Below are 18,512 nucleotides of genomic sequence, written 5' to 3' on the forward strand. Positions count from 1 at the left end.
GTAGAAGTGCGAGATCGAGATACTCTAATAGAGCAGTCACCCTAATAGAGCAGTCACCTTGAAGGGAGATCAGATGGAAACAAGTAACCCATATAGAGATCAGCTACAAACAAATAACCCAGTAGAAATATGTGCTGGAAACAAATAACCATGTAGAGAGATCAGCTAGGAACAAGTCACCCAGTGGAGTTCAGCTCTAACCAAGTCACCCTGTAGAGAGATCAGCTACAAACAAATCACCCTGTAGAAGGATCAGCTGCAAACAAGTCTAGAAACAAGCTACTCAGAGAGAGATCAGCTACAAATAAGTCACCCAGTAGAAATGTGTGCTGGAAACAGATCACCATGTATAGAGTTCAGCTAGAAGCAAGTCACCCTGAAAAGTGTTCAACTACTAACGGTGACAGTTTCAGCTACAGTTCAGTTATGTATACATGTGTGATGTAAAATATACAAATAATTATTTAATCAGACAAAAAGGTATACATATGACTGCTTCTGCCTTTTGACCTGTAGTGAAGAGAAAAACAAGTTAAAAGAAAACACCAAAGCCAGCTGATGGCTGGCTTTGTGGCTTGCAATACAAAAAGGAGTGATATATAAACCAAAACAACCAAGCTGTAAAAACAGAGTGTGGCCTCCAAAAAGGCCAGGGTGAAAAAAGATGTGAAATCCAAGGTGGCGGCCAAGAAATGGCTGTGATGGTAGGTTAATGGCAAAAAAATTATTAATGACAATTCAGGTGAATTTGGTGCCGCATCCTAGTGGAATGTCACTGTCTGTGCTACACCATTTTTTACCAATGCTGAAGCGGTCACACTAGGTAAGAAAATCCTAAAAGCATCACTGTTAAAACTTTCCTTATAGTGGGGTTTATCTAGATCCCAATTAATGGATACAAAAGTGCATGCATTTGTTCCTTCATAGCTTAGCAAGGAAACTTTAAAACAAGTACTGAAGGCAATGGCTAGAGCACTTTGTGCTTCTTAATGGTGTTGTAATGGTGGAACATAACTCTTGTTCCTTGAATCAAGGGATTCTATACAGTCCAAAATGTAGATTTCCATGTTGCAGAAGACTGTTTTACTTGATATTTAGCATAGTAAATCCACATTGACATTAACTATTGGCCGTGTACCACTTAAAATTTTAAGCCTTGTACATTGCACAGCTGACAAACCTCTAGCATTTCTTCTCTTGTGTTGGAGCTTTATGTTCATCCACACGCACTTTTCAACCATACAGGAAAACAAGTATAAAATAACTATACGCTTAATACATATGTGTGCTTAATAACCAGATTCAGTATTTCTATGCGAACTTACAAAGGTAATAAATTTTGATTTTTTTAAAGCTCTTTTAAACCATTGATGTGGTATAGTACTGTTGTTTATGTATAAATTTTAGGAACCAAGGTGAGGCAGATTTACGTCAACAAGATCTGTTATGACACCTCCGTGCTACCAAAAATTCAGTTAAGAACCATGGCCATGGGACCTGTCGACTGCTTGATGGAGTGTAACAGGTTATTTCAACAGCTGGAACAAGAATCTACTTGACTAACTGTTCATTTACAGTTGTACTATCACAAGTTTTAGTGCAAAAGAGTAATTACAGCTTCAGTTATCATCACTGATTTCACCATTGTAGCTTCACAATAATATCTTACATAAAATCCCTTATATACATCAATATTACTTTTAAATGACTGTATTCACCAAAATGAATATTTGGAAAAATTTTGTACATCTTTAACAACGTATTGTATCATGTATAGATGATTTTGTACTTAGTACTATGTGACTGTTACAAGCTATATTTGTGTTTGTAAAGCTGTAAGTATCACAGTTAATACCAACTTCTAAATGTACTAAATCACAGTCATTAGTTATGATTTTACAAGTTGGTATTACAAAATCAGGTGACTAGCTAGTCCATAACCTTGTGGAACTTGTGTATGGTTGCAACTAGGACTGTGTAGAGTAATCAGAATTATTGTGAAAGTTTTTTTTAATGTGGTAAAACTACAAGAAACATGAATAGCAGTCATAATTGATCATTTTTATACTGCAGGTTTTCCACCTTGACCTTATAAAGAGTTGCATTGGTAAGTGTGATTTAAGGAAATATCATGAAAAATGCCAGAACTTTTATTACTAGCAGTAGAGATCAGATTACAGAATTTTATAATTCCAAGGGTAATAATTCATGGATTAAAGCTAGCACACTGACACAGCAAAACTCATATACTGACTGATACTAATTCAACTCTATTGCTCCGTCTTGGGACCACTATTCGAATAATATCAAAATTTGCACAGTAATGGACTACTGCTATGGCTAGTAATCCATTTTGCCTCAGGCAAGGCTATACTTGAAAATTATTTTCAAGATGGAGTTAAAGATCAATATATTCTAATAGAGCATTCACGCCCATACTCAAGCAGTAACTGATTTACTAATGAGATTGTGAAAATGATGCAAAATGTTGAATTTGATCAGGTTTTTGTTTCTATTGCAAACATTGTAACATTAGAATGTGTGATGGTGGTATTAAAAATGATGCCACCTAGCAGTGCCTGCATGCTACAGGGCAAGAATGGCACCATTTAATGCATGCCTGCAATTAATTGGTTGTTATTATAATGTGGTCCCTGCACGTAGGGAAGGTACCAATGCTAGTTATATATAAAGAGAGAAGAAAGAAATCTGGAGCATTGAGGTGTATACACCTAATGAGTGTAATTCCAGCTTAGTAAATACAGTATATTCAGCTATGTAAATTAAAACACCATAATTTTACAAAAGTGTGTACCACTCTGGTTAATGTATACAGCAGCTATACCTTGTTAAATACATTCCTTATACACTACATGCATACTTAGAGATGAGCTTCAGACGATAGCGGAGTACACCTATAGGAATAACACCATCTGCAGCAAGTACTGGAGCTTTAGAATCATGATCACATATCATTCTCACTTCAAAAAAACGTCCTCCTTCACCTCCAGTGTAATAAAATGTAAAAGACTTTGAGACAACATTATAGCCTATCTTAGGACCATTATCTCCAATATTGTACCAAGTGTTGTTATGGAATGGATCTTTTTGGCATGCAGCTACTCCATTGCATTTCCCAGTGGGATTCTGTAGTTTTATTCCACTACAAGGATTGTAGTAGTAGGTATAGCCTTCATTGTCTATAGCAGTTAATGCTGCATATGGGTTGTCTAGGTCATGAAGGTTGATCACTGCACCATCACTAGTACTCTTACAGGTACATGAGTCAGTTTGGTCACATGATCCGTTTGATGGCACACCATAACAACCATTAGGACAGGCACACACACTGTAAAGATTAAATGTGTGTCCATCACCAACTGCTCTAAAATATGGCTCATTTCTTTGGTTGGGATCACAAATCAAGTTCACAATTGACACACTATAGTTCAAATCAACATTATCATATAGTAAGCTAAGTTGACTACTGTTTGTTAACACAAAACGTGCAGAGACTGTCAAACCAATAGGCAACAGTAAATCTCCTTGTTCTTCACATAGTGAACTGTACTTACAGTCAGGCTTCAGCATATATGCACAAGGATTATATAAGAAGGAATGTGCTGGACTTACTACATCCCTCACTGGATTTGTTGGATTATTTAGAAAATTAAGGTCAATGGTACCAGTTCCATCTGACATTTCACAACTACACAAATCCTTAGCTTTACATTCAACTTTGGATTTTCTAGGACAAGCACTTTGAGTGTAGAGCTTAAAATGGTAGGTTTTTGCAACAGGCATACCAACAAACTCAAATCTTCCTTCCATCTCTGACTCATCACATATCAGCTGAACTGATGATGATCTGTCATCACCATGGTAAAATGCAAACAAGCTATTGTTATTGTAGAGAAATTTAACAGAATCAAGATCTCCCAAGTTGTAAATTTCATTTCTATCTGCTGTCTGACATAAGGCAGAGTTGGCACACACATGACTAGAGAAGGTCAAGCACGGATTATAAAAATAGTTGTGGTGTCCTACTTGAGTTACAAATGTTGGCTCATGTTTACCATTAACCAGGCTATGTAAATCAATCACTCCAGGTTGTTCCACTCCTGTTAAATTACAAGAACATCTGTCAATTTCAGCACATACTGCAAATTCTTTCTCAATTGACTTGGCATCTGAATGTACTGTAATTATCAGTAATATCAGCACACTGACAAATCCCATTCAGACTGTTGATCAAGAGCTATTATATGACATAAACAGACAGCATAAATCACAGAATATATGCATACGTGGTTTAGTACTTCTTTATTATGTACTATTTTTATCACCTTAACCTATGTATTAGTTTATCATCCATGCCTGTTGCTTTTCTTGCTGCATCAATGATATTTTGCATATACCATGAAGTCTAGACCAGGGACGATGGAACTGTAGGCAATTGCCTACCCAACTTTTGGTGGTAACTAATGAGCCATGCATATCACTTCTGGATATTGCACTCAAGATACTCTATTACCAAATAATAGAACAGTCATGCAGCGATACTCTATTAAAGTGTATTTTAAACAGTTTAACTGAAAAATTTGCTGATTGTGCTTGATGCTGGCAAGTATGATCTAGCAGTTGCCTACCCAATTTGTAGATGCTTCCTATGCCCCCTGTATAATCAAGGATTTTTTCTCTATTCCACAACTTTTCAAACATACATCTAGACCAGGTGTCCTACAGACCTTCAACACTCGTGTTGCAAAGCCTTTGGTAAAAATATAGTTAAATGCAGCTGCTAAGCAACCTTTTGAGTTAGTAACTAGCTAGATCAAAATTAATTATGGAAGTTGCATCTGATACACTTTATGCAAAAAGCCACATACATGTCAACAAGAAGCAATGTAACTACTGTAATTGTGTAACAGTGCTATAATACAACTGTTATTGTCAACTATATGAATATAAGAGAATGGCAAAAGCCAGTACCCCAAAGACCTATGGACATAGGCAGATCTAAGGGGGGCTTTCCCTGACTTTTCTTTTTGCCCCCCAGACTTACAGAACTACAATACATTGTTTATAGATGTACAGAAAGCCAGGCCAAGAGGCTGGCAAATAGAAGACAACAGTTACAAATGCACTTTACAGTTATAAACAGTACACTGTGAAGAAAAATAGACAAGTAAGCAAAGAAAGCAGATTATTATTGGAACAATAATCGCACTAGGTAATTTTTGAATAAATCTAAATTTGTGATTTAAAAAAGATTATTACAGAGGATAATTGGGTTCAGTCATACACTGCAAGTTGTGAAATTACTGTTCCAACAAATCCAGCGCCTGGTAGACTTAAAATACTGTAGTATTGAAATTCTCTAATAGAGCAGCCAAATACTCTAAAATAGCAGTCACAGAAGAAATTTCACCAAAGAGAGTTTTTAAGACTGCTGGTATGTTTAAAATCTAATTTTAGTTATATTTATTCAAAATTTTTGGGTTTGGAATTGAAACACTTGACAGTTACATTAGAGCATTTGACTGCTCTATTAGAGAATTTCAATGCTATCGCAGTATTTTAAGTCCGCCAGGCGCTGCATTTGCTGGAACAGTAATTTTATAACTTGCAGTGTATGACTGAACCCAATTATCCTCTTTAATAATCTGTTTTAAGCAAAAAATATCTAGTGCGATTATTGCTCCAGTGATAGTCTGCTTTCTTTGCTCAGTAACTCATAATTAAAAGAATAGGAGAGAGAACCATTATTAGTAATAATGATACATACATTACATGTATTAGTTCTTGGTCTCAGTAAAATTGATCAAAATGAGATCTAGTTTGTGGGCACGGCAAGGAGTGTACATGTAAAAACAAACTAACAAAATAAACAAACAAACAATAACGGACTAACAACAGCAGCAACAATAATTACAGAACAAAACAAAACAAAAAAACTTAAGTTAAGAGCTCGGTTGACCAGTCAGTACAATTCCTGGCCAAGAAAATCTTTTGCGAACATGTCATACATTTACGAGCAGCATTGTCAAGGATCTGTCGGATGGAAGATTTGGTGGTTACAGAAAGTTGTACAAAGTCAATAAAGTTCTTGATGTTTTGAATGGAAGAAGGTAAGTAGTGGCCCAGCACGCTAATTTCAATTGTTTCATAATAGTTTGGAATCTGTAGGCGATCAAATTCTGCAAGCAGTTGATGATATCCGGCCTTTGTTTGCTTTCTAGACCTAACAGAATGAATGTTGTGCTCTGAGTCCAGAGGACAGGTTAGTTTGAGTAAAGCAACAGAGGGTTTGTCCAAGTTATATACAACGATATCTGGCCTGTAAGGTGTAATCAGTAGAGTAGATGGAATAGTGGCTTGAGGTGCATCACTAGCATGTAATCCCTGAAGGTTAGCAAAAACATGAATAGATATCCAGATAGTCACTGAACATTTCCTTGAGTTTAGAGGCCAGAAGGGTAAGTACTTGATCGTGACGGTATGTATACCTCTGTTGTGTAAAGGCAACAGGACAGCCACCTAGAATGTGAGCTGTGGTGGGGCAATTTGAGTCACACAAAGTACACTTAACATCGGACTACACACATAGGTTAACTGCAGTTGGTAAGGTATCTGAAGTAGCCCACAAAAGAAATGACAACTGTCCAGGATGAAAACCAGACATCAGTCGGTTCCATGTCTTGCACGATTCCTCCAACTTAGCAGAATCTCCAAACTTACATTGGACTGAAAGTGTCTGCAGATGGGTATCACATTGGGACTTAATGTTGGTTGATAATAAATGCTTAGCTTTAACATACAAAGATCGGGCAGTTGGAATTGAAGATAGTTGCTCACAAGCGGACAACATCAAAGAGTAGTCATTATCTTGCATTTGTAAAGGGATTCTCCCAAGCTGTAGTTGTAATCCTAGTTCTTTAAGGCGGTGGTCAGAAAAAGCACTGACACAAGCTAGTAGTGTTGTGAACCGGTATGGAAAAACCAGTTATTAACCGGTATGGAAAAACCGGTTAGGAAAAACCGGTTATTAACCGGTATTGAAAAACGGTTATTGAAAAACGGTTATTAACCGGTATTGTCTAGGTCAAGCCAATTATTGACTAAGAAGCCTTTTAACCGGTTTTGCCCACCCACTTGGTAAACCATAAATTACCCCTGCTGACAAGTGTTAACATCACAACATAACCTCAAAGCATGTGTAAATATGTGTTTGTAATAGCTGTTATTGTAAGGCAGGATGTTGATGGTCACTTTGGTACCACCCTAAGCTTCCAAAAGGCATGTTTAGTGCCATAATGTCTGCTAATTTACAATCAGACAATAACTGGTCAATATTCAATTATTCACCTTCCAATAACCAGTTTTAGTAAACTCTGCAGGTTCACAGCACTACAAGCTAGTAAGCTGAGCTTGGCTTCTCGTGAGACATGTGTAATACTAGGACAGCAAACACCAGGATCATACAGTATTACTCTAGTTGCACTTCAACCACTTCTTCAGATGGTGAGTGGCAGTTGATTCCATCTGTGAAATCGTCCCAGTTGACACTGCATAAACACAGAGGTGAAAATGTAGCAACGATATGATGTAGTTTCTAATATCCAAAACTTGTACTCTCCATGAATACAGAGAGAATCAGTTGCAATCAGTAGTGTAGTCAGTCGAGTGATCATTTGTTTACCTGCAGCTCTTTTAGTAGCACTTAAAGATACACTGATCAACTTTCCTAAAAACTTGGTTTCACCTTCTACAATTGATCTAGTGACTCCATTAGATAAAGAGATTCCATGTGGAATAATCCTTGAGCCATTAAACCGATATGAAACACATTTAATTGGCTTAAAAAACAGGTCTAAATCAGCAGCTTTTTCATCAATAGTTTGCAGCACTGATGTGTACGCATCAACATCATTTGAAATTAAAGTAACATCATCAGCATAACCTTTCAATGAATGCTTCATAGAATTTGCAAATTTAGGAGATCGCTTCCAGTTAGACTTGCTTATGGCTGGGTTGTTATGCAGAGATACAAACTTCCTTGCTCTCTTAGAACAAGGCTTCCACTCTACCCTCCTAAGGTCAACAATCTCGTATACTACATGATCATCTTTGTCATCATATATGATCTTACAAGTTCCATCCAAAAAATATTGGTCAATCTGAGCTTTATACCAGCCAGGCAGTTCATCGTCACAATCAGTCCATTTGACATACACAAAAGAGAAATTAAATAAGCCATAGATATTTGGAAAGTAGATGAGTAGCTCTACAATCTGGTTGGAAGCAGGTTTTGTTTGGATGCAATTGTGATCTGCAAACACAGGCTGTCCGTGAATCAATCTTTCTGGATTATACATATTCATCAGACAAATCTTTCGAAGACTGCTGCAAAGAACCTGAAAACTCTTAAACATGGTACACCAGTTTCTGCAACATTGCCCTACATGGAGATGTACAGGTGTCTTGTAGTGTGGGAGAAATTGTGTCCGATTTTAGAGCCCGTCCAATATTAGGTGAATTTAATACTCTAACAATTTTACATCAAGTAAGAAGTAATTAACTAGCAAAAGAGAAATCAAGGCTGAATCTTAAGTATGGTGAGGTAGGGTTGGTCTAGGAACTCCTCCATAGCTTAGCTGTATATTCCCGGGGAAATCCCCCAAGAAATGGAAAGGCGTTTTGAGAGCTTCAAGTTGACGAGTCTGGCCTGAGCGTGAAACTGATCGTGAGAATTGGTAGGCTTACCTGAGTTTAGAGCTACTGCTTGTGAGACCTTGAGCTTGGTAATGAAATCGTAAATCTCACGGTAGCTATAACTCCGTGAGGGTCAGTGCTGCTCGGGTCACTCGGTGGACGGGATTGGCAGTCACTGACTGAGGACCTAGTCTAGTAGTAGTACCTCCGATACTCGCTCCGATATGTATGCACAACCCGATTGTGACTACCATTCACTGACTACATACGTAGATCTATGGTAGATATAAAATGCGACAACAAAACTCACCAATTTGCAAGACGCCTCTCTGCTTCAGCGTACGTATCACATGACAGCATGATGATAACCGCTAAAAACCGTACTGGTTTTCATTCCGTGAACTATAGCTACCACACCCCTCAGGCATCGGGCATTCTCGTCTTCTGATCAGAGCGAGGAGTAGCCAGCGCCCACGCAAAAACTCAACATGGTGTACGAGAGTCCCAATATTTAAGTATTTTAACACGTATTTCTGCATTATTTCAATAAATATTTCATGTATTTATAATTGGATTTCTCAGATAGTGTACGAGAGTCCCAAGACGTTAGCTACCCCTTGGATCAGAGGGAAGCTTTTTAATGCAAGGATTGTCGGTGATGATTAATCAGTGTGAAAACCGTGCCTGTGCCATGCGTAATACCGGTATATACACCTTAAATTGTGTGCAGCTACTGAATGACTTCAAAGGCGGATCCAGGAGCTTGGCGGGGGAGGGGTACAAACAGGCTAAGATTTAGGTGGTTGGGCAGAGCCAGATTCTTTTGTAAGTTAAATAATCACCTCCTAGTAGCTAGTGTCCCATTTGCTATTTTGGCCTTTACAGATGGTTTTGAAGTCTTAAATAACCTCTGAATGTCTTCAAATGCCCTATCCTGGATTCACCATTGCTTTTGCATTTAAGTAACCTCCAGAAATACAGCAGTTACTATTGACTCTATTTATAGTGTGGCCATGGTCACTTTATATTGTGGGCATGATTGTCCAGTAGTTACCAGTTACCACATTGGGCTGCTAACCCACATTACAATCACAAGTTATAAATTGGTTTTTGGCCTTATTCCTGACCCCCATCCCTCCCCCAAGAGAAATTCTAGTGTGATTCCGTTTCCTTGAGAAATTTTCTACTTCCTGTCCACCGTCCAGTGTTAGCATTAAACATTCCACTTTTTCTGTATTCTTCCATTATTTCCTAGGTTTTTAATGTACAACCTCGATTTTGTCAAGTGTCAGCTCATGAGTCGAGTCAACACAAATTGATGTTTTATTATACCTGCTCCTTGAAAATACAAGCTTAAGTGTGCTTTTATGTAGTTTGCTATGGCTGCACTCAGCCAAATAATGGCTTGAGAAGCTGCTAATCTTATGATGGAATAATGGAAATGGACTGCCCACCCGCATGCAAATATGCCTGAGTGGAGGATGAGAAACAGTGAAAGAATTTATTTGGAATGGCCTATTAAATGAACCCACATGGCACCATGCTCCTTGTCAGGGGTTGATTAACTTGATCTGTGTGCACACAGAGATGCACACAATGCAAGATATACTCAGCAAACTCCAGCATGATCTTTACATAGCCACCACTGAGTATATCCGATTGAACAAGTACTGATTAAACGATATATGTACCGTAAATTTTTTGACATACCACAACAGTGACTGGATGTATTGTAGTCTATGGGGAAAAGTGTCAAATCGCTTCATTGCATCCACAGTAGACCAGCTACGGACGATTACTCAATAGCAACAAATTCCTCTAACTCAAAACAAAAGTAATGTGTTGCAATTGAGAAGCCGCACCTGTAGCTCTAAGGGATGCTTTGGTCAATCTCTAACATCACTGCCAACTTATTTATTTATTAATTAGCAATCACCCAGCAGGGTTTTAACGCTAATGTACATGTACACATAAGTGCTAAGTTTAAGTTATAATATAACGATAAGTGCCAAGTTACAATAAGCACTAGGTTACAATGAGTGCTAAGTTACAGTAAGCGTTAAGTTACAAAGTATATAGGAGCTGTTAATTGTTTAAATGTTTCAAGATCAATGCTAGATAGATTATAGGATACATAGACCGTTCCATTGGGGAATAGTTCTGGGTAGGAATGAATAGAGATAAGTGTTTACTGAAGATTGTATATGATTAAATTTCTCAGTGGTCATGATGAGCTCAAGTAGCAGTTTGGTTTAATGATGGCAAACAGTGATTTGGGACAAGTAATAAGTGATTTATTACCTTGTACAATAAAGTGAGACGTGCTTGCTTTCTACAATCTTGAGGAGATGGCCAGTTTACTTCATTTGACCTAATTCAAGCTGAATACTAGACTCGCTTCATTTTTTTTGTAATTTATTTAGCTTTATTTGTTATGTTTTTGTGTATCTTCTCTAAAAAATTAACCCCGCTTACCTGTAGCTCTATTGGAGAGTTATTGTCTGAATCGCATTCTTGGGATTCGTGAGAATTAGTCACCGTTAAGACTCAGCGCTGCGCAAGCCCATTAATTACATTTTTCTTTCCAACAATTTATCAATAGAGCAGTTTCAAAACCATGGTAACCAAAAATTACGCAATGGACCACACCCAAATCGCCATGTTTTTGTACCAGATTGCTTGATGTTGCAAGTTGAATTCCTCGCTAAATCCATGCCAAGATTTATTAATACGTGAGTAAAATAGATGCGAGTGATAGAATAAAATGTGCAGGTGAGTTATTAGGCATTAAAAGATACGTACTGCCTCCCAACAGGGCAGTTTCGAAGGAAAGAGAAATGCGTAAAAATGGATTTGGCCAAATTACGACCTATTCACCGCCCAAAGGTGGTTAAAACTAGGGGAAACTTACAGTATAGGTCTTTACCCAGCACCACAGCAGCGTATAGCCACATCCAGCTATCCCAGGATTAGCCAGAGCTCCTGAAAGGTACAAGACCGGTAAGGTAAGTGCGCCTAACTCCGGACAGTTTTTGCTTCCGGTACTCTATCTCCGCCATGCAAGCGAATTACTTAATTCTTAAACTATGGTGATAAAGCCTATCCTATGGTGCATCAGTCCTGCAAGTTTCATCAAAATATCTCCATCCGTCGAGGAGCTGCGCTCCAAAATTCAACTATGTGTAAATTTCGCGCATGCTCCTAACTCCGGACACTTTTTATCACGCCTGATACAGCACTTCCGATGTTGATTTCGAATTTTAAACACTGCCACGTTAAACTTGCATCTATTACCCACCTCATACTCGATTTTGAGAGTCATAGTACCTTTCGTTGCCGAGTTATGGGTATTTCAAATGTAGGTGTATTTACACAAATATTTATGCAGCTTCAATGAGACTGGCTCTTACAAAATCGTCAATAGCAAGTGTTTGGCTGATTGTTTGAAAACGAAACTTGGTACAGTGGTAAGTCATAGTTGTCCCTCTGCACTGTATTAAAATCAGCCAGATAGCTGTTTGAATTTGGGAATAAGCAGCGACTATCGAAGAATTTTTGATAATTTTGCCACACATGGCAATAAATAATCACCTCGTTTAGAACAATTAGCAGGACTTTTAAGCTGATTTTAGAATCACAGTATCATTGTATATGAAGCAGTACTCACCTAAAGTTTCAAGTAAATGCAGTTGATAGTTTTGGTGATATGACGCAAAACATTGGAAGTGTCCGGAGTTAGGAACTGTCCGGAATTAGGCACACTTACCTTAATGGCGTACTACCAAACTGTGATAAAACGCCAGCAAAAGAAGACTCTTAGTGGTGAATTTTGCTAGAGTTAAGTTTTATTGTCGAAATCAACCATCAGTTAAACTTTAGCGGTCTTATTTTACTGTCTGCTTTTTCACACGAAGTGGGAATCCCAGCACATGAGCGATTCTGGCTAACTCGGGGATAGCTCGATGTGGCTGTACGATGCTGGATAAAGACCTATACTGCAGGTTTCCCCTAGTTTTAACCACCTTTGGGCGGTGAATAGGTCGCAATTTGGCCAAATCCATCTTTACGCATTTCTCCTTCCTACGAAACTGCCCTGTTGGGAGGCAGTACGGATCTTTTAATGCGTAATAACTCACCTACATACTTTATTCTATCACTGGCATCTCTTTTACTTACGTATTAATAAGTCTTGGCATGAATTTAGCGAGGAATTCAACTTGCAACATGAAACAGTCTGGTACAAAAACATGGCGATTTGGGTGTGTCCATTGCGTAATTTTTGGTAACTATGGTTTTGAAACTACTCTATACGAAGTAACAAACATATTCGTTTAATATACAATGCAGATTATTGTTTACCGACGTCCACTTAGATTTCAGTGAATCTATCGTCCAGAACTGTCTCCACCAAACACCCTCCAACGCGCAGGCACCTATCGATTAAATATTACAAGCGCCCTGCGCGTTGGAGGGTCTGGCTACGCGAGACTACAGATAGCGAGTGAAATCTCACCTCACTTAGCGGCCACCTCTTTAATAATTTATAATGGCCACCTTTTGTGTCCCAAATACAGCTTCATGACCTCCTTAAGGCCACTCCAAATAAATTCTCTGTTTCCCGTCCACCGGCGCCCGCATCTGGTTACTATCAGCTCTAAATATTCCATTATTCCGTATTCTTCCATTATTTTCTGGTTATTCTTGCATACTGACAGGTTCACTTGAAACAGTGTCAGCAGTACTATCAAGTCGGCACAAACTGCTATTTTTGCAACTTAAGAAGGAAGGAACAAGCATAAGCATGCTTTTATGCAGCTTTTTTGGTTGTGCCAGGTAAATAATGGCTTCAAAAGCTGCCAATCTTATAATGAAATAATGGAAATGGACCGCCCGCCCGCATGCAAATATGCTTGAGTCCAGGATGAGAAACAGAGAATTTATTTGGAGTGGCCTAATAAGGCCAAAATTTTGCAGGGTAGCTACCAGAGGTGGCCCTAGAGAAGTTTCACCGTATAGTAAAACCACTTTTTAAACCAGGCGCACGCCCACAGCCGGCCGAAGGCCGGCTGTGGGCGTGCGCCTGGTTTACTGTAATTGTTTCCGTAAAAGTGTGTGTGTGTACTTATCTATCTACCTATCTACCTATGTACCTATCTACCTATGTTTGTCCGTACGCACCCACGTGAGCAAAATCGTTTAATAACGGTGAAAGCAGCTTTTACGTAAGAAGTAAAAGTGAAATGAGGTCTGTATTAAACTTCTGCACAGGTGAACTTTGCTCTGAGGTGGTTTCTTTTCGGCGGACTGAAATACGGGTGTGGTGACTTTCCTCAGACTACCTTCCCCTTGAGGTTTTCAGGAATTTAGCAACTGAAAAACAACGGTGCAGGCCTCGTACACTGCCAGGAATAGCCTATCGCTTCGAGTTGAAAGGGGGCGTATCCCTTACGTACGCGAACGAAAATGAAGAGCAGCTTTGAGGCTTTGTCGAGAGAATTTGTGGGAAAAAACACGTTAGTCACACTATAAAACAGTTTAGAAGATAGTTTTGTGCGTAATATGTTGGTAAAAGCGGTTTATTTAACAAACGCTTCCTTAGCAGTGCATAGCAACGTAATTGAATGAATTACGAATATTTCATGAATTACGAGAAATAGCTAATTATATTGACTTTTTTGTACAAAATGTATGTCAGACCTCACTTGGAGTATTGCATCCATGCAGGTCTGGAGCCCTTACTTGGCGAAAGATATTGATCTCCTAGAGAAAGTACAGAGACGTGCCACCAAGTTATTACCTAGTTTATTTGATTTACCATACGAAACTCGTCTAGAGAGACTTGGTTTATATTCACTGTATTGTAGACGTCAAAGGGGAGATCTAATTGAGACGTACAAGATATTGAATGGTTACTATGACATCAACCCTACCTCATTTTTCACTTTGAGTAATACGGATACCACCAGAGGTCACCACCGTAAACTCTTTAAATTTCGATCTCGGCTGCTAGTGAGGCATAATTTTTTCACCAACAGCAGGCACTGATCCAGAAATAAACCAAGGTGGGTGGCTGGCCCAGATTTTAAGATGAGAGTCTTGAATGTCTTGGTAGTTACATCAGGGAAGAAGGGCTGACAATATTATCATCTAGCTTGTAGCACATAGCTAGTAGCATGTTCTTGTGAACATAATAAGGCCGGGAAAACTTGATTAATTGTTTCTCATCCCCTCCCGCATCCCTTTTTACCCCATCACCTCTAATTTCATTATTGCTGTTATCAATCACGTGCACATGTATTTTGATGTTAGGAAAGCTGGTTATCGTTTTACAGCGCAGCAAATGTCACTTGCACCTCAGAGAAGGTGGTAGCTAATGCATAAGTGATAGTTCTTAAAAGGTTTTAGTTAACCTTTATAACAGACAGCTTGATTTGGAGTATTTTCTTTACTAATTAACAATGAAAAATGACCTCCCTCCTGCATGGAAATCTGAATTTTTGTGGATGAGAAACTAGTAATCAAGTTTTCCTGGCCTAATGTATTTTATAATCCCAGTACAGGCTGATCATGAGTTAACACCAGTGGTTAAAACAAACTGTAATACACCTGTAACACCTGTGCACATACTGCACATTCCTCTCTGTCATATGTGATATGTAGGAGATGATAGTTTAGGTTTACTCCATTATATAACTAATTGTGAACTATCATCTCCTACTAATGATGTGCCCCACAGGAAGAAACATCACCTTAAAGGTTATAGCTATAATATTCTCAGTATATGTTTTTCACTACTTAGCCAACTTAAACATTTGAGGCAGTCGCATTATTCTACAGCCTTAGGGTGAATTGCTGCAGACATAAAAGTAAAATTGACTCAATCCTAAAGCAGACCCCATATTTTCCTTCAAGAAGTCCTCTGCCTGGTGATATAGTTAATACTGCCCATGATCATAGATAAATTCATGTATACTGCTACCATCTACTGTAAGGTTATAGCCAGCTAGCATTGGAATCTGATGCAATGCAGGAATTTAGTTCATATCGATATAACGAAAGAGTGTTCATGATCAGTAATCTTCAGCATTATTAAATAATGCATGTCTGAGTGGTTGCAAGGCCATGCATGGTGGGTGGCTAGCCACCTCATTCACCCCCTCTGGATCAGTCCCTGAACAGAGTAGTTAATTTGTGGAATTTTCTTCCAGCAGATGTTATTTCTGCACCAACCGTGGCATTGTTTAAGAAGAATCTTGATGATTTATGGAGAACAACAAGATATGGGCACTCTCAAAGGCCTGCGGCCTAGCTTGACAGTCTTGTACTGCCAAGCAATTTTTGTCCATTAATAATAATAATAATATTATTGCACAACCCAAACTACCATATTGTAAAGTAGTAATACATAGTTGGTTAATTCATAGTAGTATATACTGTCTATAGTTATTTCAGATGAGTTAGGCCACTCCAAGTCATACCTTAGTTTCTGGTCACTCCCTAGCCAACAAAAGGATGCGGGCGGGCGGATGATCAGGACTATCATAGACTCTTACATATACACCAGTAATACTGTAATGTTATTAATTTTGCTCAATTTACCCATTTCATATTGAGTTTACAACCAAGCTTAACCAACATTCTTATAGCATAAGTAGGTAATTATGCTTCTGCAAAGTGCACCAGGAAAATTGTTGATGGCTAGCTACACTGCTGAGCACAACAATGTGTAGCTAACACTAAGGAAAGGTCTGCTCATGTAGCTACTTTTGCTTTACAAATGAAATGTTTCATTAGCTATGTCAGGAAATTAATATTTATTAGCTAGCTAATAATAATCCAAAACTATATTAACACACCAGAAACTCTTTCAAATTTGAAGTCTTAGTCAACTATATATGCATGTGTTTCCAGCCTTCTATACAGTAAACCTTCAGTAAAGTAGCTGTCAAAGTTTTGAGTTGAGTTGTTGAGTGCTCCAGGCTAGTGTTTTTCAGTGATCATGTGGGAAAGCTAAGTTAATGTTTTAACTAAGGGATGCCATGCACTTGTTAATTTAGGACCATACTTGCAATTATTTAATCATGGAAAAGTTGAAGTTTGAGCTCACCAAATGTTACCGGATTTCTAGTCAGTATATCAGTGATCAGTGATAAGGAAGTCCAAGTTTAGATCCACTAGAAGAGTTACTAGATTAATCATTAGAGGACCACATCTGAATTGTTAGGAAAGTTTAAGCTATGGTATATCTGATCATTAGGCTAGTGATCAATGCTACATACATACTGTACTGAAGTTACTTACTGGCAACAGAAGCATTACTAATAGCTATATAGCTAATCAAGGACAAGTCAAAAACGTTATAGTAGTATCTGTCTATTCTAGTATTAAAGTTAAGGGTAGTGTGACTGCTCTATTAGAGTATCTCGATCTTTTGCAGTGTTTAAAAATCACTGTCCTTGGTCACGTACACTTAAGCGCCTGTAATATTAATAATAGTCCTCATAAACTGGGGTTCCAGTTTTCCATGCGGGCGGGTGACCAGAAACTAAGGTTTGACTTGGTGTGGCCTTAGCTAGCTGCATGGCGCCTGGTTTTTAGAAGTAGCACAACATCAACTTGTTACTATACTATCTATACCTATATAACAAACTGGAGGTTAGTGTGACAGTCTTAAAGCCAAATTCAAGCGCCGGAACGAGCATGGTTAGCCAGCAAATTAAAGGAGCCACGCCCTATAAAGGAAGAAGTGCGGTAATAGCCCAAAACGAGAAGTGTTTATAAGAATTGTGTGGGAAGATCGAATGTAACAAAAAGTAAACATAGCCGCGGCGTATTTAAGTTAAAAGTGTATATTTATTTTGGTAAACATTAGAAACACAATTGCATACTGTTTAATATGGACTTTTGCTATGCTCTTCTGTACAGATTCATTCTCCAGAGGGCAGTAAAACCCTACAAGAGGATATTAACATGCACGCTACAGCAATGGGCTGAACATTGCAATTGGATGATGAAATTTAATCCCGTAAAATGTGAACACCTAGCTAAGAGTAACTAGCTAATAATCTTCACCTTTTGCTGCACAATAGTTCATAAGATCCAGCCAAGTAGTTGGGAGTTCATATTGATGAAACAGTTTCTTGGAACTTCCTTTGTATGCAACAAAGCAAATAATGTCTGAGCATTTCTGCAGTATAATTTAAGACAACATCCAACAAGTGTAAGAGAAAGATGCTATCTTTCTTTGGTGTGACCCACATTAGAGTATACTTGTGTAGTTTGGTCACCCTATACTCTGACTAACATTGATAAACTACAAAGGAAAGCAGCAAGATTTGTATGTAATAGTTTTTCAATGTACTCTAGCATCACTAATGTGTTAAACAGGATGCACTGGACAACACTTCAAGTTAGAAGGGAAAACCTGAGACTGATAATGATCTACAAAATTGTTAATAATCTTGTTGAAATTGAAACAGGGAACTTACTCATTAGGAATAATTTACGCATTCAAATAGGTTCAAGCAACCATTTATAAGAGCTAATTTGTTTAAACATTCCTTTTACCCCGATGCAATTAAATTGTGGAATAAATTACCAGTTACTATGATTAATTGTACAACGTTACAAAACTTTAAAGATCTAACAGTTAATAATATTTGCACGCATCACACGTTTTTGTGTATGTTTACACTCACTTGTCAAGTTCTGTACATTACATATGATTAAATTAAATCCTTACTTCATGCAAGCACGCTTAACTAAGGTATACAGATTTCTACAAGGAGGTAACTGTA

At 38.2% G+C, this 18,512-nt stretch overlaps 1 protein-coding gene across 3 annotated transcripts; it reads right to left on the reverse strand.

Annotated features, from left to right (window-relative positions):
• Positions 1–2,745: 2,745 nt before the first annotated feature.
• Positions 2,746–13,249, reverse strand: LOC136241746 (uncharacterized). 3 transcript variants are annotated; one of them, XM_066033044.1, is made up of 2 exons: positions 13,229–13,249; positions 2,746–4,258 (listed from the first exon to the last, which is right to left on the reverse strand). In XM_066033044.1, exon 2 carries the CDS (start codon positions 4,237–4,239, stop codon positions 2,863–2,865), a length of 1,377 nt encoding a protein of 458 aa, XP_065889116.1. In that variant the 5' UTR covers positions 4,240–4,258; positions 13,229–13,249; the 3' UTR covers positions 2,746–2,862. The 3 variants fall into 3 exon arrangements, with proteins under 3 accessions (XP_065889116.1, XP_065889114.1, XP_065889115.1); XM_066033042.1 differs by lacking the exon at positions 13,229–13,249 and adding an exon at positions 13,075–13,192; XM_066033043.1 differs by lacking the exon at positions 13,229–13,249 and adding an exon at positions 13,079–13,143.
• Between the last annotated feature and the right edge of the window lie 5,263 nt (positions 13,250–18,512).

Source organism: Dysidea avara, chromosome 12, assembly GCF_963678975.1.
Source record: "Dysidea avara chromosome 12, odDysAvar1.4, whole genome shotgun sequence".
NCBI lineage: Eukaryota > Metazoa > Porifera > Demospongiae > Dictyoceratida > Dysideidae > Dysidea > Dysidea avara.